The 22,707-nt window shown below is 40.8% G+C and overlaps 1 protein-coding gene across 1 annotated transcript in view; it reads right to left on the bottom strand.

Annotated features, from left to right (window-relative positions):
• Window positions 1–22,365, bottom strand: part of lrig1 (leucine-rich repeats and immunoglobulin-like domains 1) — a 33,069-nt gene extending 10,704 nt beyond the window's left edge. Inside the window, exons 1-8 of the mRNA XM_067503671.1 lie at window positions 21,333–22,365; window positions 10,734–10,805; window positions 9,833–9,907; window positions 4,357–4,494; window positions 4,052–4,195; window positions 2,979–3,122; window positions 2,436–2,579; window positions 595–738 (exon numbers count right to left, since the gene is read on the bottom strand). Of these exons, the coding sequence (XP_067359772.1) occupies window positions 595–738; window positions 2,436–2,579; window positions 2,979–3,122; window positions 4,052–4,195; window positions 4,357–4,494; window positions 9,833–9,907; window positions 10,734–10,805; window positions 21,333–21,535 (1,064 nt within the window). The 5' untranslated portion in view covers window positions 21,536–22,365. The remainder of the gene's footprint in view (window positions 1–594; window positions 739–2,435; window positions 2,580–2,978; window positions 3,123–4,051; window positions 4,196–4,356; window positions 4,495–9,832; window positions 9,908–10,733; window positions 10,806–21,332) is intronic.
• Window positions 22,366–22,707: the final 342 nt, after the last annotated feature.

The following is a 22,707-nucleotide window of genomic DNA, read 5'->3' as shown; positions in this document are numbered from 1 at the left end:
AGGACCCCCACGTTTTTCTCCTGGATTTATCCTCTGACTTTCTCCCTTTCATTCCCTCCTTTTCTTTCTTCAGTCCTGTTTGGGCTTTTTTGCTAAAGGTGGATCAGAGGGAAAAAAAACCTCTGTCTGATTCATGCCTTCTAAGAGCAGTAAAGGATCTCAAGGGAGGTGAGCAACAGAGAACACTTTTGAGATCTAATTTTGTTGGGAGCCAATGCTCAAGACAAAACAACTCCACCCCCCACCCCCTCAAAAAACGGCAAAAAGAACAAAGTGAGAAAAAAACAAAGTTGCTACAGAAACCATGACAACAGTGATGCATAAAGACCTCGTAAAGTTAAACTCATGAATAGACATGAATGCCAGTGAGATCAATCCTGTGTTGAAAAGTAAACAATCTCTGCATTCTAAAGTCAATTGAAAGGATTAGGTGAGCCGAAATATCAAATTTCACATGGGCAAAACCAATATTAAAACATCTCAGCTTTCAGAGGCACATCTTATCCTTATCATCGGCAGGGGCAACCCCCAACGAGTGGATTGTTGGGGCTCATTTGAGAAGTTTGTAATGGCAATTCATGGGAGTGTACTTACAAGACCCGTACAGATTTGAGGCCTCTGAAGGCTCCCTCTGTGATATGGCTGATGGTGTTGTGGCCCAGACGGAGGTTGTGGAGATCCCCTAAGACAGCCAGACTGCCTTCATCCAAACGAGTCAAGTTGTTGTACGAAAGATTCCTAGGGAAAAAGAAGGAGACAGAAAAGAGGACAGCAGCAGACATGGAGATGGAGAAAATGAGAGGAAAAGGAGGGAAGAAAGAGAAATGTTCTGTGTGAGGCCTGGAAGGAGTTGACAGTTTGGCAGAACACCGATGCAGCTCGTGACATCACTTTACTTCAATTTCATGAGTGATTCAATGTCTGTCATTCTGTGATGTTTTTCCATTTTGCTTTTTTGTCACAAGAAATGAACAGAATAGGTTTAGCAGACGTTACAGCTCAACCGAGGTCCTAAACTTTTACAGGGAAGAAAAAACATTTGTGGTGTACATGTCTACAATCTCCATTCAGAAGCATGTGGTAAACCCCAAGGGAATATACATTTATGTGTGCTGCAGCCCTTTAAAATGGTGAGTTTTACTATATCCCGCCTCAGAATCAGCATAGGATAAAAACAGAACATGGATTTCTAGGCAGTTTCACTTGTTATAAGAATGAGGAAGGAAGGAATACTCCACGAGTCACAAGATTTGTATCTAAAGAAAGGTTTGGTAAACACTGAATTACTTGAGAAACACTTGAAAATATAGAACATGTATAATCGACTTTAATAAATCCTGATTAAAAATGACAACAACTCCTTCAGGGTATCTTTAAAATTGTGGTCAAAGGTACTACTGTGCATTTTATTGCCCTCTCTGTGGCCCCTGCTGTCTGTTCCTGTGGCCTGCCCTCAACTTTGCTTGACCAGTCATGTATGCAGCGATCCTCCCTGATGACCAGCTTAGCCCAGCCCAGGGAAAATGCAATAACAGGCTCCTCATAAAGATGACTCTCTCTTCTGTTAGCCACTTGGGTCATCATAACTTTACATAATAAAGTCAAATAACCATTGGCTAATGAGAATGATTCAGTTCTATGAGCAATTTGTAATTCATACACAGGAAAAACAACATTGAGGTACAGAGAGCAAACTCCGCTTAATGCCATCTACCTCTCTATCCATTCTGACTATTACATATAAACAAATATAGGCGCCACAGATACCCCAGCCTACCTCGCAGTTAGCAACGCCTCAGCTGAGCAGCACTCTTTACAGCAGCAATACAACAGTCATGTCAACAGAACAGGAAAGACTCTCAGATAATAACTCCTCATTAGGTAGACAAAGGGCGTGAAGGCAATGCTTCACTGTAATTACCACAACACAACCAGCGGAGGATTATACACTGGTTTACCAAACCCACACGCTTCAGAACGGAGTACAAAAACTCTTGTCGAAGGGCTTGAGTGCTGTTGAGCCCAGCTCTAATTATGGGCTAAACAGGCTTATCCTGAGAATAACGTAGACTATTGAGTGTTAAAGCACAATGTCATTTAACTCTGGCGAAGGTAGATGGATGATATGGGTGGGGGCGTGAAGTGTTGGGATTCTCAGGTTATAGAACAAGGGGTTTAGATTCCCAGAGACAGACAAAAAATGGTGAAGGAATTTCAATCTAATTTTGGTTGTATAGCTGGCACTGGTACATGGTTTTAAATCAAATAATTTTCTTTAAAGCTGAACAAGATTAGTTGCTTTCCCCAACTCTCCTCCACTGCAGCTTATTGCAGTTTTAGGAGCTGTACCTACTGTCTACTCAAAGGTTTCTGCATCGCAACATCTGGCGGGAGAGTTTATAAGCGTTTAGGTTCATTTAAATGATGGTACTTACAGTTCCCTTAGCTTTTGGCAGAACTTCCATCCATCAGGATTAATGCGGGAAATAGAGTTGTTACTGAGGAATAGTTGCTGAAGGGAAGTCAGGCCGTACAGTGAGCCACTGTTCACTTCTGTCAAGCTGTTATAGTCCAGGTGACTGCAGGAGACAAACACTGCTATTAACACTGTGAGAATTCAGAGATCTTGGAACAGGGGTTTGCAGGCAACAGGATGTCAGAAGTTGAGTGCTATTAAATACATTTGCAGAAGCATTTCTGAAAAATAGCAATGCAATATGTGACAATGGATCATTTGGATGCTTTCTCGACCTTGAGCAAGGTCGAGGAAGCAAACCATAAGATACTACTTCTGTAAGGATTATTGTGATTTGTTTACAGTTAGTCCATCATGTAGTGCTCCAAACTTTGTGCTGCCACCAAGCTATATAAATAAGGTGTTTTATGATGTGTGAAAGTGAGAAGCATAATCTGCAATACATGGCAATTTAAAAATTCTGTTTAAATGTATCATTCTAATTTATGTTTATTGTACATACAGCACTTTCATCTTTGCGAGGTCCCAGAAGGCCCCATCAGTCAGTTTGCTGATGCTGTTCCTTTGCAGCTTGAGCACCTCCAGGTTAGACAGACCCTGGAAGGTTAGACCCTCCACCTGACGGATTCGGTTCCTGTTCAGTTCACTGCAGTGTGGACAGAAACACAGAAAAATCTGTGAGGTGCTTAATCATACTTTGTAAGCTCTTTCAAAATATTCACTACATTTCAGAAAAAGTGACTGCATCCATTCCTCTATCACTAGGAAAAACCAAAGAATACTGCTTTAATGCTTCACTTGGAGCATTTGTTGTTAACAAACCACCAGACATTCCTCTGTGGTGTCCTGTCTACCTGTGGCACAGGGCCAGTGCTGTATCCCTTGCAGGCTTTAGCTTACAAACAAGTGTGAGTGCTATGACCTGACTACAAAACGTGGTATAAGATTTAAAAAAAACTGCAGTTCTCTATCCTCAACAGAGAAAGCCTGAAACAGCTTTGCAAATGACAATGAATGTGTACGTCTGGCATGTGTGTGAAGGCCCTGCAAAAGCCCTCAGGTCGGCAAAGATAAACATCCACATAGGTTCTTTTGTGTCTTATGTGCTTTACCACTAGCATGTACAGATACAGTGTCACCGAGGCCACCCCTTTAACAAAAGGCACCCGGTGAAACTCCTAGAGCTACAATGGGGGAGACCCATTATGCATTATCCGTTTACTCTTCAGAATGTAGGTGTTGATCTACAAATGGCCTCACTGTTAAACTGGAAGGAAGTTTGACCAAGATAGAAGACAATAAATTACAGATAACATGGTTGAGGTGTTTACCTAGCTGGACCTTATCCACCTCTAAAGGTATAGCTCACAGTAATACCATTCCAAGTGTTAAACACAAATACAAAATCTTCATTAAAAATATTAAATTTTTTCCATTTTAAAATGTCTCTAAACATTAGAAATGGGTAATTCATTTCTTTTCAACCTAAACACAAATAATGTATTGTTTTTGGAAGCACAAACTTGTGAGAGCACTAACTATGTTGTTAACTTGAAGAAATCCAGGGGTACTTACAGCTGGGTGAGCCTCGGGAGCTGGAATGCTCTCACGGGGATCTGGCTGATGCGGTTTCGGCTCAGTCTAAGGACCTGGAGGGTTGAGCCCAGATGGTCCAAAGCACCGAGCTCCAACACACTGATCTTGTTGTTGCTGAGGTACCTAAACACAGACATTGTGACAAAAGAAATGTATAACAAAACTGAATCATTTGACTCTGTCTCTTGAGCCTTCAGTCCCCCCCCTCCCACACTTTTTTGTTTATTCGCACGCTCTGCAGTCTTACTGTAGAAATAACATTACTGTGTGCCTGATTTACTTACAGGTCTCGAATTTGGAGGCCGGCAGGAAAGCAGTGCACTCGTAGCTCGGTGATATCATTATTGCTCAGGTCTAAAGTTTCCACAGAAACCAGCTCCCTTGTCAGCCTCTCATCAATGCTTCGGATTTTATTATGATGTCTGTAAAATAACATTTTAAACAGGCACATTAAAAAGGCACTAAGTGAGGTTAAAAATGCTTCACACATACATATAACTTGAACCTATGAAATGCCTATGCCACTATTTAAAAAATTATTACGCTGTTCAACTTAATTGCCCTTTACCCATCACCCAAGGAAGGAATACACTTCAAATTCCCCTGGTGCTTCCTAAGCCCACTCAGACACAAAGACAGAAGAGTACACAGAACAAAGTAGTGTTCATCTACCACAAAATGGGTACTATAAGAGCTTCCAAACAGAGGCTAGCCTTCTTTAAACAATTCCAAGGACACCTGTACTTCTCCCCAGAGCTTAGCTGCAAGGTCTATGAGATGGATGGGACTCTGTGATCAACCAGAGCCACTTGAAAGTGGGATTTCAGACTACTTTAGTGTGATGGAGAGATGACTGTGTAATTCTCAAGAAGCTCTGGCCTCTATCAAGGTCCAACCAAGTCCAGCCAAGGTCTTAACAAACAATTAATGCTTTCACAGACAAATAAATAATAATAATAATAACATGCCTCCTACTAAGTCCACATGTCTAACCTGACTAGAAAGGCCATTCATCCTACTTTTAGGAGTCTCCAAAAAGGAAAAAATACATTAAAAAAGAATTCTGGTGTGTCCTGTGAGATGTTGAACACCTGGGAGAGACAGAGGGTTGACAGAAGACTGGACATATTTGGAGTTTTTATTTTTGCCCTGTTCAGGGTTTTTGTGTGGAATTTGAGGCCCCACCCTATACTGTACTCCTTATTTTACACAAAGAGGAGAGGGGGAAAAGAGAGAAAATAATAGAGAAGGTACTATCCTGAACATTACATTGAAAGAGAAACAAAATGTGGGAACAATGCTGACAACCTAAGTCAAACACAGAGGCACACAGAGGCACACAGACACACACAGACACACATACACACACACACAGAAAAAAGCTACATGTCAGCAGCACACATGGAAGGCCACAGGTCATACAGAAAGCCCATATACAGATCTACTCTTCTGCAACACATAGATACAGCGAGTGTATACAGGTCTAAAATGTAAAGATAAACACAGATAAACATGGAGACAGCCTTCCTGCTACACAGGTAGTTTCTGTGTGATGAGCATAGATGAAAGCCTCTGCAAGTGACACATTTGACACGTTCGGGTACTAACTAGGGATGGGAATTTGATTTAGTAAGTTCAAAAGCAAGGGCACAAGGGAGAGATCAGACAAACATGCATTTTTTAGACACCCATTTAAATGTTTTAAAACAAGAAACAATGAACTAGTACAGGTGCCACACAGCAAACAACAGGCCTGTTGGCAAGCTTCGGGTCTCTGCTGGTTGCCTGGTAACCTCACAGTGATGAGAAGACTCCAGGAAGTCACTGTACTCGAACAAGACAGTATGAAAATTAACCCTATGTGACACAAAAACTGTTTTTTTATTACTTTTTGGAAGAAGAAGTAGGCCAGGGTTTGTCCAAATGTCTGCTCATTTGCTTAATTTGAGTAACAAAACCGTTTCCAGTCCGTATAGCTGTAGCTTAATATTTACCCTACGTCAAGCAACTACCTCTAGCAAGAAGGCGAATACACAACTTCCAAAATGTCAAAACTATTCCTTCAACAACAAGGGAAATTTTGAACTTAACTGAACTAAACAAACTAAAGAGTTTGATAGGATTATAAAATAAACTTAGCATCAGTCTTAATTCAAGCCCAGTATTACTATGATGACTGCTAAACCTCCAAAGCTGCTGTGTGTGAATGTACTTGACAGAAAGAGCAAGATTAAAAGCAGGTGTTTTAAAAAGTCAAAATTTTCAAAACAAGGTCATTCCCTCCTTCTTTTTAAGCCTTCAACCAGCAGATGGACACACACGGACACACACTTTATTGGTGTCTGAGTGGAGGAGGGGGTCACACCACAGTGGCCCACCTGAATAAACAGTGGCAGAAATGGTTAAAGATGAGCCTTGCTAGCATGCCTGCACAAACACACACACACCACAAACACCAGACACACACATGGGACAGAGCAACAGACAGTGGCTACGGTGAACATGAGCAAAGAAAGTAAAGAAGGAATGGGGAAGGAAAAAGGGAGGGAGGAGAATGAAGGGGTGAGGCAAGGTCAACAGCTGGTGACCTTTGATGGGAAAAACAGATCAGTCTCAAACTGATGGGAGAGATTGACCTCTCTCACTCGTTCTCTCACCCCATTTTTCTTCTGCCACTCTAGCCAAGCTCCCTCCTCTCTCTTCCTCTCTCTCCCCCTCCCACAGTCAGAGCCCAGCTGTGTGTAAAAGACAGATAAAGCCTTGGCGCTCAGCATGTTTGAAGTTTATACATACAATAGTAGCGTTTATTAAAACTGATTATCATACGGCTATTGACATTTCTGATAAAGAGGAATTTGGTCCACTCTTGTTCTCTTTGATGTCTAAGGGCCTTGTTCTGTCTTAATACCACTTAATTCCAAATCTCATTACTGTGCCCCAATGACCATCTGATTATCATGACTCTGGCTCATTTTCACACGTCTTTTGATGTACAGAAATTGCATCAGTGGTTTACACTAGCGATTCCAGTCTCCCGTTCCCAGTGTCATCTTTGGAAGAGAGTGTTAAGCCCATCCCTTCACATTTGATGCTGGCAGTCAGGACAAAAGGAAAATTATTTCAAAATCCGATCATCCAGCAGGCCATATGATTTGTATCCAGAGCATTTTTAAAGGGACACTTTGATGTTGACTGGAGAGGAGATGAACAGAATGGGAATGTTTGCACTGCGGATCTGCTGTTACTTTGTCACCATTTTAAAAACTTTTGGTTTCCTGTTTCCTGGACCATCCTGCTGTGGCATTATGGGAGTCTGCGGGACAAGCATTGTGACACTGTGGGAGACTGGCAAATGGGGTTTGAACAAGTTCCGATTGCCTTTCTCCTAATGTCACTCTACTTTCTGTTTTCATCTCAGTCCTGATTGTTTTATGAATATCCATTCAATTCATAGTGCTCATCCCGATCAAAAGGTTTTAACTACAGCAATGCAACTTTATAGCCTTGAATTGCAAAGGCTGCAGCAATTAAAAAGAGGTGCAAGCACCAATAGTAAGACAGCTATAGTGGATGAAAAATGGAAACAAGATAAGAGTCATATTCTCATTAAGCAAGAAAATAATAAAGGAAAGAAAAAACTAAATTTGCTATAAGTTTGCATATTATATATTTGAATAGTCTGCTTCTACAGTACTACAGATAAAAGTCAAAGATTCTGAATCAGAATAGACACAATTTATTTTGGAATTAAGTCTGAGTAAGAACTCAGTAAGTCTGAGTTCACCTATAGCTTCCCATTTTCTTGTCCTTAGCCTCCTACTTCCTCCTCTACTACTTCTCCTTATGCACTCCCTTTCGACATGTGGTGATGTCACCCTAATCTGACATATTCACCTCCCCCGTTCCTTCCTCCCTCCCTCTTTTCTCATCCTTCCTCCCTTGCTTAGTGTCACCCATTTTACTGTAAGCCATGTGACTGACAGCTGCAGCTGCAAGTGCTTCAGTGGGCCTTCAGCTGTGTGGCTTTGTAAAGATCTAACCCTCCCTCCAGCGTCCACTCCCATCAGGTCTAAAGACCTCCCCCCTAGCAACAGGCCTCAAGTCAGGCCAAAAAAAGACACCCCGACCATTTGGAGGGGCTGCGCCTTGGCACAGTACGTGCAAATAAAAGTAAACTTGCTCAAATCAGTTTTGTATCAAAAGAAACAAGAACAGTAATTTGTGCTAAATCCTAAATATCCAGATAGATAGAAAACCTAATATAGCGTGAGTATAGCAGATGATAGCTCTTAGAAGCATGACACATTTAAACAGACAACTGTGAGAGTTGCTTAAGCAGACCTCCTATTCCTCATCTTAACTGTCCACTACCTACAGAAATACTCTCACCACACAAGTGCGTCATGATAATTTCCGAGAAGCACACTGATGACACACAGCGATAACATGCAACTCAAACCATACACCATACAAGAACCAGCAGCTCTGACCTTCTCTAACCAGCAAGCAAGGTGTGAAAGACAATGCACATAGTAAAGCTAGTAGTTATTATTGTCATAGCTTGACTTGCTTCTTTCAGGCTAAGTAAGACATACAAATGTTTTCTGGTCACATGTGAGGGCGATGCGGCATGCTGGAAAAAATAAATACAAAAAAAAAGTACATCCAAAAGATGATACAGGTGTCACAACACTGTCAATGTTTGATCATACATACCAAGAAGCACTCCCACTAATCTTGTTATAACTGTAACTGTAAGTGTTGTATCAAGTATTTTGATTTTTATCTAACTAAAAATGCCATTCCTTGTACTGTATGCGTGTCACACATTCCTTTAGACATTGTTGAGCATAACAGAAACGCGGAAAGTAACATAGAAAACAAATATTGACTTCACAGTTACTTTAAAGTTGCAACATGCAACTTCACCTAGTGCTACCAGGTAATTCAACAATAATCCAGTCTGCCCCTACAGTATCAACAGTCCCTCTCCCAGTTCTGCACAGCCCTTCGGGTAGACACTATTATGAAATTACAATAAATAACTCAGTAATCAAGCAAAAATAATTACAATTTTCAGGATGTTTAGAAGGTCTAAATTAACAAAGACGGTCTCTGTACTGCTGTTCGTTGTGTCAGGGTGACAGGAGGATTTAACAGCAACTCTCCAAATTTAGATTTTGGAGTTTATTTGTTATAAAAACAAAATATTTGGAAAAAGGCTACATACTGTAACTCTAAGTTGCATATTCTAGCTTTATCAGTACATCTGTCATGTTTAATTTAATATTAAAAGTCTTATTAACATGACGTTATACATTTATGTGCATTTACAGAATGTGCATCCTCAATGTTACTGGCTTTCAAATAGTAACAAGTTACCCATCTAATGTGTTAAACCGAGACTTTTGATGCGTTACTGGGCTCACGTTTGTGACATACACAAGTGTACACACACCCTTCCCAAATAGGGCAGTAAATCTCCTGTGAGATGCCAGCACAGGCAGTCCCCACAGGCACAGTTTCACAACTGGGAGCAACAGAGTCGGAGCTATATACAAACATTGCTTACTGTAGACAAGAACCCATGATCAGCTAATAAGTCCAGTCGGTTACTTTACAAAACAGAACTCCATGTCAAAGAAATCTTTTTAAAACTAGACTTCAGACTATTTTAGGAGTATTTCAATGAGACCGCTGACCTAAGAATATGGTAGGAGAGTCTAGTACAGTGTTCAGGAGTAAATGGGGAGTACTCACAGGTAGAGTGATACAATCTTGGAAGCAGCCTGTCCTAAATCCGGTATTGAGGTCATTTCATTGTGATCCAACCGCCTGAAAGTAACAAACACACACAAAGTAGTATGTTAAACAGCAAACCTGTGCCCTGATGGAAAGCACAAACAAATGTGTGAGAATCATGTGTAGTTATAAGGTAAAAACAATAACAAAATAATTCATGTAAAATAGACATGGGTACTAAAATTAAACACAAAACTCGTATTTTAAACCTCAGATTTACATACAAGTTGCTTAGTTTTCTACATAAACTGTTATTGGTAATTGTGATGCAGAGGCTCCATCACCTGAGACTAATTTCAATCCAACCTTCATATAAATCAACATATTTCAAACACAGCTTGTCACGTCTGCTGCAGAGCAAGTAGCAAGTCATCCTTTTAAAATCCAAAAATAACATGAGCGTAAAACAGATGTCGAGGAGCGTATGACTGGTTGGCCAGCCTGCCAAAGATGTCACCAGTGTGTGTATCATCATTCAGCTCAAGCATGTGTGTGTTGTGTGTGTGTGTGTGTGTGTGTGTGTGTGCCCTGTGTACTAGCACTGACTGACACAGAACCAAGCCCTCTCCTCAGCATATAAAATATTTACAAGGCCAGCGTTGGCCACAGTATCAGGTGGTGGAGCGAAGGCTTAATTTAGAAAACCACCACTTTATTCTCAATTGGACTTAGTTCAATGCAACACATACAGCGGTACTGCTAGGAAGTAGAGTGGCAACCATGAATGCAAAGCAAACTATGTTAATTTAAAAAAAAACAAAACACACATTGATGTTGATTAAAATAATTTAAAAAGTTAGTTGTTTTTTTTTAACTTAACTTATTAAACACTTCAAACAGAATAAACCATGTGACTTACAGCTCTCTCAAGTTAGGAAGTTTGTCCAAAGCTTCGACTTTTATAGTGGTCAATTTGTTGTAGCCAAGATTTCTGAAATAAAGAGAGAAAATACTTCAAAAAATTATATGACCAATAGTACACAGCAATGAACAATAAAAAAAAAACTTTTATTGCATTGTCATAGGCATTTTGCAGCAGTTTAAATAAGGAGCCCAGTCAATAGCAACAATTATTTCCTTCATTTGACAAACAGCCTGATCCATCCACATTAATTATGCCTGAAAACACTGCAGTACATCAATTCAGCCGGCCTTCAAGGAGGGCCCAGATCGATACTATCGATAGAGTGTCTCTCTCCCTCTCTCCTGGGTCACTTTCCAAACATAACCCACAGGCCATTCATCTGCAGCAGTCAATTTGCACTTTAAGCTAACAGTGTATTTAATAGCTGGCACTTGACTTGTACAGAGGCTTATTAGAGAGTGAGTTGTCCAGTGATACAGCATTACTGCTGTCAGAGAGTGAGAGGAAAGGAGGGGGGAACGTGTGTGCACCTAACACACATCTGCATTTTAGACTGAGCTTCCCACGCCATGTGAATCAAATTTATTTCATGCATAAACAAGTGCTATCTATGTCACACAAACACACACACACACACACACACACACACACACACACACACACACACACACACACACACACTGCCTGGCTGGCATGCAGCCTGCCTGTTGGCAGAGAGGAGGCCTGAGTGAGAGTGCCGTCTGTGTTTGTGTGGTGGGGTTAGGCTAGGCGAGACAAAGGGAGCCCACAATTTTGAGCAGCCTGCCTCCCGCTCCTCCATCCTTCTGTCCAGACGTGAGAGTCGGTCCAGGAATGTTTCACAGGCCTGCCGAGAGATGGCTGCTTTTTCCCAGAGACTGGGGACATTTACCTGATGCAACTCCTTATTCTGTTGTCTCACTGTGGCCTTAAAATACTGCTGGAGGAAAAGGGTAGTTGAGGCTCAACTCCATGGCACAGGAAAATGTTAAGAGACTACTATTGTCTAACATCGTTTTAATACTATTTATGCCCGTCAATCTCAATCTCTGTTTAACTTGACAGATTTCCCTTTTATTTCATCTGCCTTGATTGCAGATAATGACAGTCTCCCTGCCCAGTTCTTTCTCCTGGAGTCTGTGTGTGACGAGATAATAGCAGAGCATGTGTCTGCCCTCCAGGCACAGGCCTGACAGGGAGGTGTGCACAAGTGTCTATGTTGTGATCATTTACTAGGGCACCTCCCACTGTGGCCTAGATCACTAAATTGTCATCCCCTACAACAGGAGGCAATTACCCTGTTATGGAAAAGCTAAGTGAAAAATCACACAGCTTTCCTATGGGCCGCCTCTGCCTGAAGCTACGTATTTAAGCCAGCACACACAGAGGGCAGACAGGAGAACCCAGGACAGTGCTGTCATCTGGAACATCAATCAGTAGATTTTATCAACCTGCTTTTGGCAAAAATAATAGGTCAAGGAATTTTACGAGTGAACCTTGAGTTACAAGCAAATAAAGATTTAACCAGCAACAATATTCAAAGAGCATTTTAAGCTTTAGAGACAGAGGCAATGGGCTAGACACATATTTCTAGGCATGAAACACAAAGGTTAAAGAACAGAGCAAAATAGAACAAAGGGATGGCTGAGGAAAAAAAAAGTTGCATTTAAGAACCAAACCTGCCATACTGGTGCTAACAGCAACAAACAAAACTGGTCCTTCGTAATAGTACACAGGCATGCATGTGCCGCTTTCTCAGTCAACTATAATGTTTACACAACCAAGTCTTTTTGCCTCTATCTCCTTCAACCAGATTTCAGTTCTTGGCTATCTGATCAGATAAGTCCCACTGTGTTTTAAACCTACTGTATGAAGTGATAACACTACTTTTCTTCCCTCTCCTGCTCCCTTCCCCCCCTCTCGCTCCCTTCAAAAGGGTGTTGGAGGGGTACTTGACCACTAAGCGTGGTAATGCTTTCCAGAAAGTGACCTTATAATCATGTTGTTTCTGAAAGAATTTGAAGGGCTGGGATCAGAAGCCTAGAAGTCTTTAAGGTTTCTGAGGTCTTCACGGGAGAAAAGAAGTAGACACCAGAAAAACATCCTAATAATATGTCAAACTCCACGAGAGATGGCACAACAGAGCTATTGAAACTATGCATCATATTTTTATCTAACAGGATTTATAGTTGATGTGGGAACAGGCATTAAGATTATACAGGGTAAACAGTTTATGAATTCATATTCATGTTATATTAGGTAATGAATCCCTCAAACACTGAATTATGTTTCTATGTTACAACTAGTCTATACAAATGGGCAGGACTGTTTGATTTTAGTCAGCAGGATCAAAATCAAAAGCAACCTCAGCCAGGTACTCAACCAAAGAAATTAAGAGATAATTTATGGCAGCATGTGGACACTGAATTTGGGCCTCTGTGACTAGTGCACTCCTGGATCAATTTCTACATTCATTTAATTTAAAGACAATAATTAGACATTAGTAAATGGCACTTTTAATGATCACAGTATTGCTCTCTTGGTTGCTCAAAGGCACCATTTACAGCAAATTACAATTTATTGTGCCATTAATTTAAAGAAAAATTATTATTTAACGATCATTATGAAACTGAAAACCAATATGAGAGAAGCGATCATATTTGAGTTAAAGCAGCTTAATAGTAAAACATTTAACAATTATACAAAACAGTCTATAAAAAAAAATTAGTATTTCCTGTCTGTTGCAACTAGCAAATGTTTCATCTGTGTTCTTGCAAACTGCTGGCCATCAGCACAAAGGTCAACAGAACCTCTTACTGTTAGCAGAACGGAAAAGAAAAAAGAAATGCACAACTTGAGGGTTGTTGGGGTGAGGGCTGGTCTGTGATAAAGATGTATAATTACACTTTCCAAACATGCCAACATACAACTATAAACTGTGAGAGACTCTTGCATGAGGAAAATGTAGCTTTACAGGACACAGTATTCACAAGGTAAAAAAACAAGGTAGTACTAATGCAAAGATAGCAAATGGTAACCTAGGAAACAAAATAGTATTTAACAACCTGTTGGGCTGAAACACTGTAAGCAGTATTTAAACAATTACGGAGCAAAATAATGGATTAAATAATTCATTGACAAAGCATTTTCAACTTGTAGCTTTTCACATACGATGTCTCTTAGTCTCCACCACTTTATCTTTTTGTTGATCTAACCAAATAATTTGGGGTTTTTGGATTCTCTGACAAATGTTACTTGGGACCTTTGTTACTTATAAAAAGACATAAATCATTGTTTTTTTACGTTTTATGTAGTGAAGAGCAATAATTACTAGATCAACCAATAATCAGACAACTACTGTAAAGAAACTTTAGCTCCGATCTCAGCCTGCATGAAAGAGAGGTCTACAAAAGACCAAGTCATAAAATCATAAAAAGCCTGCCTGCCTAAGCAAACTGCCCTAAGAAGAAAAAGGACTCAGCGCCTGTAGTACACCTTCATTGCTGGATCATGCAGCTGATCTGACATATAGAAGTCATTAAAACGCTTTAAAAACATAGCTGCATTATGGGTGCTGTGGGAGAAGCGGAAAGCTGGGAGTACAGGAGTGATGTCATTGCATATGACACTATGCTTGTAAGCACAGTCTGTGTGTGGGAGAGAGGAGATATGGGGAAGGAGGAAGAGAGCAGGGACTTACACATACAGAAATACATCATCATTATCTTTCCCATTTCTTTTAGAGATAAATGCAGTGTGAACTTTGCTCACTGAAAGTGTGAAGTGATGTCAGTGATGAGCCTTCTGTAGACAGAGGTCCTTTAATGTGCTCGATTTCAGAGGAATCATAAAAGTAGTCAAATAATAACCTGCGTGTCAGAGATGCAGGCGTACACATACATGCACGCACTCTTCCTGTCATTAAGGCCCAGTTTATAGCCAGGCAACTGCAGTGAGAGTGTACACAAGGCTAACACCAGCTCCAGGCCACTACTTTACACAGCAGTCAAACAGAGGAAAGAGACTGGCTGAGAAAGCCCGTATCTTATCAACTTTGACAAGGTTAAAAGCATAAGCCGCCCAACAAGATTTATTATAATAAGGACAAATGTAATGCTCTACAATCTGAGTCAAAATACCAGAAAGTGTAAGATCCTTAGAGAGAAAGGAGAAACGAGGTGCTAGATCAGAGAAATGTATTTTGCTCTGTGCATTACAGATTCTCACCACAACATACACACAGCTCAACAAAGGAGCTGCTGCACACTCTGAGTGGGACTTTGTGTATGAAGTTTTCTGGGGCAGGAAGATGGGCCACATCTTGGGCACATTTGCACCAGCTCTCTCTGTGCTGCAGAAGCAGGACAAAAGGGAGAAGGCTGGGAATAGTGTCTGAATCCGCCATGACCCCATGGTCTAGCCTTACGCTGCCAGCCTGGACAATCCAGATAAGAAGCATGGTGCCACTCAAGCTGTTCACATTACATATATGCATGTGTAAACAATATTCTGTATGTATAATCTGTGCAGGTTCAAACTCCAGTCCATTATTCTGGTATAATGTTGTTATAATTAGTTACAAATGACTGCTTCATTATGAGTAAAAGAAAAAACAAATCTCCGCAATACATCTGAAAGAATAACATAAATACTGTATGTCTTTTTAGTGGGGCTATTGTTTTAGTTCTCTGCAGAAAGCTGACCTTATGCTCTCCACTTCAAAGTGAAAAAAAAGTTTGATTGTTATTCCTTATTCCCCTATTTGTTATACTAGCAGAGTGATAATTACAATCCAGTCAGTGGAGACACAAGTGTCAAAATAGTGGCACATGCTATCTTTACCATCTAATTCAGTGTCAATATGTGGCTGTCTAGACAGTGAAGCTCTGAAGCTCCCCTCTATAGTATGAGAAAGGACAAAGGCTAACATGGGGAGTGTTTTGGAAAAGGCTTCACTCATTTCTTAACTGGGACTGCTTGTCTTCTGAGGAGAAGTTGTTTCACATCTACCTCTCACTTTCTGTCCAAGTCACGCTTTTTTTCTAACATGTTCTCCAGATTTCCAAACTCCTAACAGATGTAGAGAATTCACCGATGATTCATCGATCAAGCCTACTTTGTAGACACCGAATTTGGGGAACAGGGAAAGGGGAGAAAAAAAAAACCTGCCGCTCTAAAATGTCTTTACAAAAGGACCATCTATACTGCTGATTGAATTCCTGTAGAATGACTTGTGGCAGCAGCTGTTAGATTGTCATTAAAGCTAGTATGAGGCCATTCCATAGCTTTATGTTAATATCAGACTTGATCTCTTGTCATTGGAAAAGGGGTTAATCCTTTGCTATTCCTTCTTAATTTTTTAAAATTGTATGTTTTGCATGAATCATCTCTGCAGACCAACTGGTGAAAAGATCATCAATTACAATAAAAATTAACTGCTGCTTTCAATTTCCAAATAGGAACTTCCTGTACTTTTACTATCTACCTAATACCTAAAAACTTGATAAGGGAAGAAAAAGTGAAAAGAAACTGATAAAAATCCGTGCCAATGATAACGTCATCATAAAACTTTGCAATCGCTCCAATTGTGATTTTAAAATATCTTTCAGAAGACATGCAAGTTACAACGCTAGGGAAACTACAACAATCAACAAACTTTGTATAATAACTTCCAATACCACAGGATTACAAGGCTGTGTAGCAAAAAATGCAGTAAAAACCACAATGGGCTCAGTCCTGCTGAGTTCTGCTACTACTCCATCTCTGCCTACCCTGCTGAAATTATCACCTATTTTAGCAAAAGAACATTTTCTGCATTTTAATGTACAGTATGCATAAGTCATTACTTCCTTCACATTTTACATACTACAAAATAAGTAACAGTAGAGGAACCAAGGGCAGGCGTAGTCCCACTGTGGCATTCAAGCAAACCATCCTGTAATGTTCCATTTCCTCTGGGTTTCTTCTGTGTGTTATAACATGTGTGACAGTGGTTGAGGTTTCTGACCACTGACAGGACTTTCACCAACTATAGCAACCAGCCTGAAGGCAGCAGCAACAGCAGCAAACCATGACATAAAAAAACAGTTCAATGCAGTGGGTGGAAAATGCCTCACTTCAATTCTCTAAATGTTCCCCCAGGCTAGGTGATCTGTCGTTCCACCCTCTGACCAGTCCACAACCAGCTAACCGAGCTCCAAACCTCTGTCAGGAAACCACAAACACAAACCCATTTCCTGAAGGCAGAAGCCAAAACCAACTGCTGGGGGTGGTGTTTACCAATAAGGCTGTACTGTGAGGTTTAAGGCTACGGCTTGGGGTTGTCACAGCACATTTGGTGTGCACACCACACCAACAAGTTAGGAAACTTGGGAGACCATTTGGGAAATGCTGGGCTACAAACAAGATCAATCAAGATAATTCTTCTTCTTGCTTTTTACCAAAGTTGCTGCTAGCTGGTGAGACAAGATCTCAATGCTGACATATGAAGTAAAGACAAGCTCTATAAAAACTGTAAAAAAAAAAAAAAGAAAAACATTTAAAAAAGGGATTTTACCATTTGACATGAGAAATGATGGAGAGTCTGGCAAACAGACACCATGTGTCTGCTTTATCTCTATCCAACCACAGTGATTGCAGCCAAAATTAGTAATGCTCATGATTTTATTTACTCGCAAAACCCCATTATGCTGGTGGCACTGTGGGCAAAAATGCTTTTTATACACATTACAGGGGCTGCAAATAAGATAAGGCACCACTCCTAAGAGGGAAAATGTTACTGTGCAAGAGCAAACTTGCTTTGAATGTTATTAGGCTATTCATTAATCAGAAACAATGGACAAACATCTGAGACTGGCAGTCAGTTTGTTAAATGTTAGAAGCACTGATGTAAAACAGCAAAGGATTCATAGATGAATTCATGAGAAATTCATAGATGTAGAGGCTTTAAAATAAGCCATATCAAACCTAAGTGAACGGGTTTGCCCTTAAATCTATGTGGGTGAATGCAGGACCCAAGCCTTCCTACATCTCTCTGCTCTGCCAGAATGTGCCAACATGTCTGTTTTCCCAAAACCTCATCAAGGCCACTTTCTCACAGGGGACCACTACAATCAGGGTTCTGAAGACAGATTATTTTCACAAGTGAAAAGCATTAGGAGTTCTTTCTTCAGCTAAAGCCACGGGACTGCTACTGATGGATAAACTGCCAAGGTGTACCCTCAAGCCACCTAGGTTCATGGGAAAAAAATTCATCAAGGATTCTACAAAGTACACTGAGTGACTGAACACAATGCTACCTCCAAAGGGGACCACAGGGCATAGTAAAAGTCCAGTGCTCATTTTATTTCATTTATCTGAAATTAATCATACGTGGATTAAACACATTCTGCTTTTGCCCACAAGCTCACAGCAGAGTTTAATCTAACCCAGTTGTTATTGTGCAGCCAGAACTTCTTTTGTTTTTGTGCATAGATGATGTGACATGAACTTGGCTGCAGACATTATTCATGCGACACAGGGTTTGTGGTCCATTTTCACTGACTGTGCACATATAGAACTTACCTGGATCACTGAGGAATAAGCACCTATACCCACTTTTATATGTTGACACAACAGTAATGATTTTACTAAAATATTACCATCTACTTGAAGCATTAATACGATTAGAACACTTGTATCATAATTTGAAAATCAAGAAAACCACAAGTTGTTTTTTTTTTATTCTTTTTTTAAATTGTGCTTTGTGATGGGGAAATAATGAGTGCTTTACTTTGTTGACCCAAACTCTTGAGCGGTAGCAATTTTCTGTCTCATTAGTAGTTATTCACAACAATGCATGCTAGGGTAAACATCTTATTGTAGTTCATTTAAACACAATGTTTGAGACTTCCACAACCCTCCTAAATCATGGTGGACATTGGAAGACTCGTTAAAAACAAGCTTCTTCTGTGAACAATTGTTTGGTACTGCTGCACTGTCCATTACTGGAATCCAAATTTAACAGCCTGTGCAACAATAACAGCTACACGACAGCACAATCACTCTTCACCCACACAAAAGGGTGGGAAATCTTCATGGTTTTTAAGATGGCGTTATTATCTCTGTGAATCTTACGTTTTGCCTGCAAAGAACAAAGAGGACTGTTAATGTCTGCAAGTGATTGTGTGAAGCACATGTAAATGTATGACTAATTGGCGGGATTCTTTTGTTTACTGACACCCGCCAATAATGTCCTCCCTACCCCTGCCACTGCTGCTCTCTCCCTGGAGTACACATAACAGAGACACTGATTTCACTTGGCATAGACGCCTGAAGGTAAAGTTGGACAAATTCACTTGGTTTAAAACCAAGGCTTTGTGCAAACTGACACTCTCAGTCAGCTATACTGACAGGCTAAACTATTGCTGTTGAACTGTATTATAACCCTTGCTAAATCAACTTGTCATTTAAATAATACTGTTTCCCTTTTGTCTATGAATAACACACACACGCTGAGGCACATCACACACACATTCTTCAGGCAGCAATCAAAAACTACAATAACTTTCAAACCACAACAAAAAAGTTATTTCACCCACTCAAGTGGACAGGATTTGGTGTAATGGGATCAGGTTGAGCCACAAGTGAAATTGTCCATACTTGTCTCTTAGGGTTTACTGTAATCATCTACTAATCTGGCTCGTTTACAGACCCTGGAGGAATAGGGCTGCTTCCTTTTGAGTTACTTGCCAATATAATGTGACTATCTCAAATCTTGTGGCATTATGCAACCTAGGTGTTTTAAAAGATAATTCAAAGCCATATAGCCATTCCCTTTGAAAGCAACAACACTGCGAGTCCTTAAATCTTAACCGATAAGGTTTGGCCAAGATAAAAGTAGCCTAGTCTTGGAGCAAGACAAGGCTGATGCAGGACCCTATCTTTACACAAACCAAAAGGTTTAGAGCAGCTGTTTTGGCTGGGACATTTGTCCCACAATAGTTGTTCATTGTCCAAGAGGACTGAGGGAGCAGTGTGTGTCTGCGCACACGCATGATAAACAGCTTCTGCACTTGAACTTGTCTAAGTGGTGCTTCGAGGCAACGAGGCTATCTGGGCACAAGTGCTGTTATTCATGTTTTTAGAGGACTTTTTAAAAGTTGCATTCCTCACTTCCCGAGGGAAGAGAAACTGCTGAACGCAGGAACCTGGGAGTCAGAGTTGTGTTTAGGTCTTTGGTCTTTAACCCCCCTTACACACACACACACACACACACACAAACACAGAAAACTCTGAAACAAGACGCCTAATTGTCACTCATGATTCACAATTGCCACTGGACATAGTGATTGTGGTTAGAGCCAAAATGTTGATTGGGATGACAAAGGAAAGTGTTGTCTGTAAATAAAATTTGTCATTTAGGTAGATAAGTGATGAAGTTCCCTAAACAGTGTGGGATTATTCATATAAATGTCACAAATTGGCTCATTTCCTAAATGAGCAGACAGAGAGGGATTCAACTGTTTGCAGTGTACCCTGAGGAAATAAATGCCTAATTAACAAAAATAAATAAATTAAAGTGAACTATGGCTAGCAACACAGAAGTGTAATTTTGATAATACCTGCCATAAATCTCACAGAACAATGCAGAGATTTATCTGTTATGGCACATTGGGTTTATGTGTTTATTCAACCTGTGGGAAAAGCTTGAACACTGGAAACACTGGCTATATTTTTAGATAGCGACGTTAGAGCACACATGTACCGTCAATGTATTAGAAACCATGACAATAAGTCATGACGTGTAATATTGAATTTCAATGACAGCATCTTAAATCTAGGTGTTTAATCACACCAGGAGTAATTAGTATGAATACACAGAAATCGGTCAATGTTTATCATGGGGATTTAAGCACCAAACTTGATACAACTTCTAAAATGGCTATTTGAATTTCAACGCGCAACACAGAGCTCTTTAATTGCTGCGCAATAGTCTAAAAAGTAATGCATACAAATGGGCGAAACATAAAATAAAAATGCAAGAATACTGCTTCTGACATGCGGTCAAACTCAAAGGAGCTTGTCCTGCTGTGAAAGACGATGTTGGTGTTTATTTGATGACAAACCCAATCAAGTGACAACTCAACAGCTGTCTGAGTAAAGATACCTGCTGCTGAAGTGAGTTTGTTGTCCGATTGCTTCCCAGAGTGGGATGCAGGGGCCTCGGGAAAAATCTGTTACATTCAGCTTTCTAACTAACTTGCTCGGTTACTGTTATGATTACTTTTACGCAATTTCCCCATGGGATCAATACAGTTCTTAGAATTTTAAATGTCGATTGAAGAGCTTCTCTAAGAGCTGATCATCTCCGCGTTACAGCTGATTGACAATTATTCAACAGCCACAAAAATCTTCTCAGACGAGTCACCGGGAGAGAAAGCTACTTTAACCAATTAGCTACCAATTACCAGCTATTTCTGAATGTCGTTGACAAACGTTATTACGTGATAATGCACTTTTCTTGCTTTACAGACATTGTTACCCCTTTATGGACAGGTCAATAAATAGGTTGAGGCAACTAAGCGCTTTACTTACAAGGAAACAGTCCGGGCTGGCAGGTCCACAGGAGTAGCTGTCAGCTCCAGATTGCTACAGTCCACAGAGTCTCCGCTGCAGGTACAGTTCTGGGCACACGGCTCGTCTGAACTGAGCCCATAACTGTTTAGTAGTTCAGCCGTCAAAATTAAATAAAAAACACAATATGTAACATATCCAATTTGTCCCAGGGACGCCGCCATTTTGTATCCAGTTTTAATAGCGCGGCCGCCGAGTTCTCTCCTCGTATCCACAAACTGTAATATTAATGAAAGTTAGCTTGGGAAGCACTGAGTTCTTGTATGGCACATCAATTTGCTTATTTACACGCTAAGCTAGTGTAAACAGCGGCGGTGAAGTAATATGTCTTCCATCCTAATAACAGTCATTTAGGACACAAGTCCAACTTTCCTGTGGTGTCCGACGCGGACTAAAAATCAAAGGTGATCCAGAGATTAGCCAGTAGAAGTAGGCTAGCGTTACAGTGAACTTGTCCGTCGCTCCGAACTTACATTTGAGTTACAAGCGGGTGTCCATAAAAGGCTAACAACTAGTTTCTCCATCGGACCTCTGCCTTTGGGGACATGTTTTCAAAACACGCAACAGCCGAACGTTAAAGGACACAGTGAGTCCCGACTGGGCTCCCAGAATAACTTACAATCACCGGAGCAGCGGCAAAACCCCTTTCAAACGTAGCCAACCTCATTGGGCAGTGACTTCTGGTGGTGTCATAAAATGTCCACCGCAAAGTTGAAGATGTGTTAAAGAAGAACCGAATGGTGCCGAGGACTCCAGCGCTGGTCTCTCAAGCCGAGCGCTCCATGTCGTCCCAATCTCAGCAGCACTTCGCCGCTGTGGCCGAATAAATCCAACTTTGTAATGATACACTCGCTCCGTCCCAGAAGAACTCAACCAGCAGATTATCAAGTGCAGTTTGTGGTCACGGAATCTCCACGATCTGATTAATAGCAAAACAGACCCCCCCCCCACCCGTCCTTCCGACCGTGCACCACCACCATTGAGTTTTTTCCTTTTTTGACTTACTTTTTCTTTTTTCTGAGCGCTCGTTCCACAGTCCCACGTTGGATGCACAACAGAGATTCCAGGGGGGGGGTTGCCTCCCATGCTTCGTCGTGATTGGCTGACGGGTTTGAGAGACGGGTCAAGTTGTAACCTTATTGGTCGTTACCGGGTGTCGGCGAACCGCGGAGTTGAAGAGCCTTTGAGCGGCCGTCACTCAGCGGTTGCTGGCTCCACCTATGTTTCCCACCCCGGGGTGTGAAACCGCACCACCTCCTCTCACTCTCACTGCTTCTTAAAGAGACAATCACCGACATCAAGCTCTGTAATCGCATTATAACAAGCCATAATCACA

This window comes from Channa argus, chromosome 5 (assembly GCF_033026475.1).
Source record: "Channa argus isolate prfri chromosome 5, Channa argus male v1.0, whole genome shotgun sequence".
Taxonomy (NCBI): Eukaryota; Metazoa; Chordata; class Actinopteri; order Anabantiformes; family Channidae; genus Channa; species Channa argus.
This window is presented reverse-complemented; position numbering and strand designations above follow the sequence as displayed.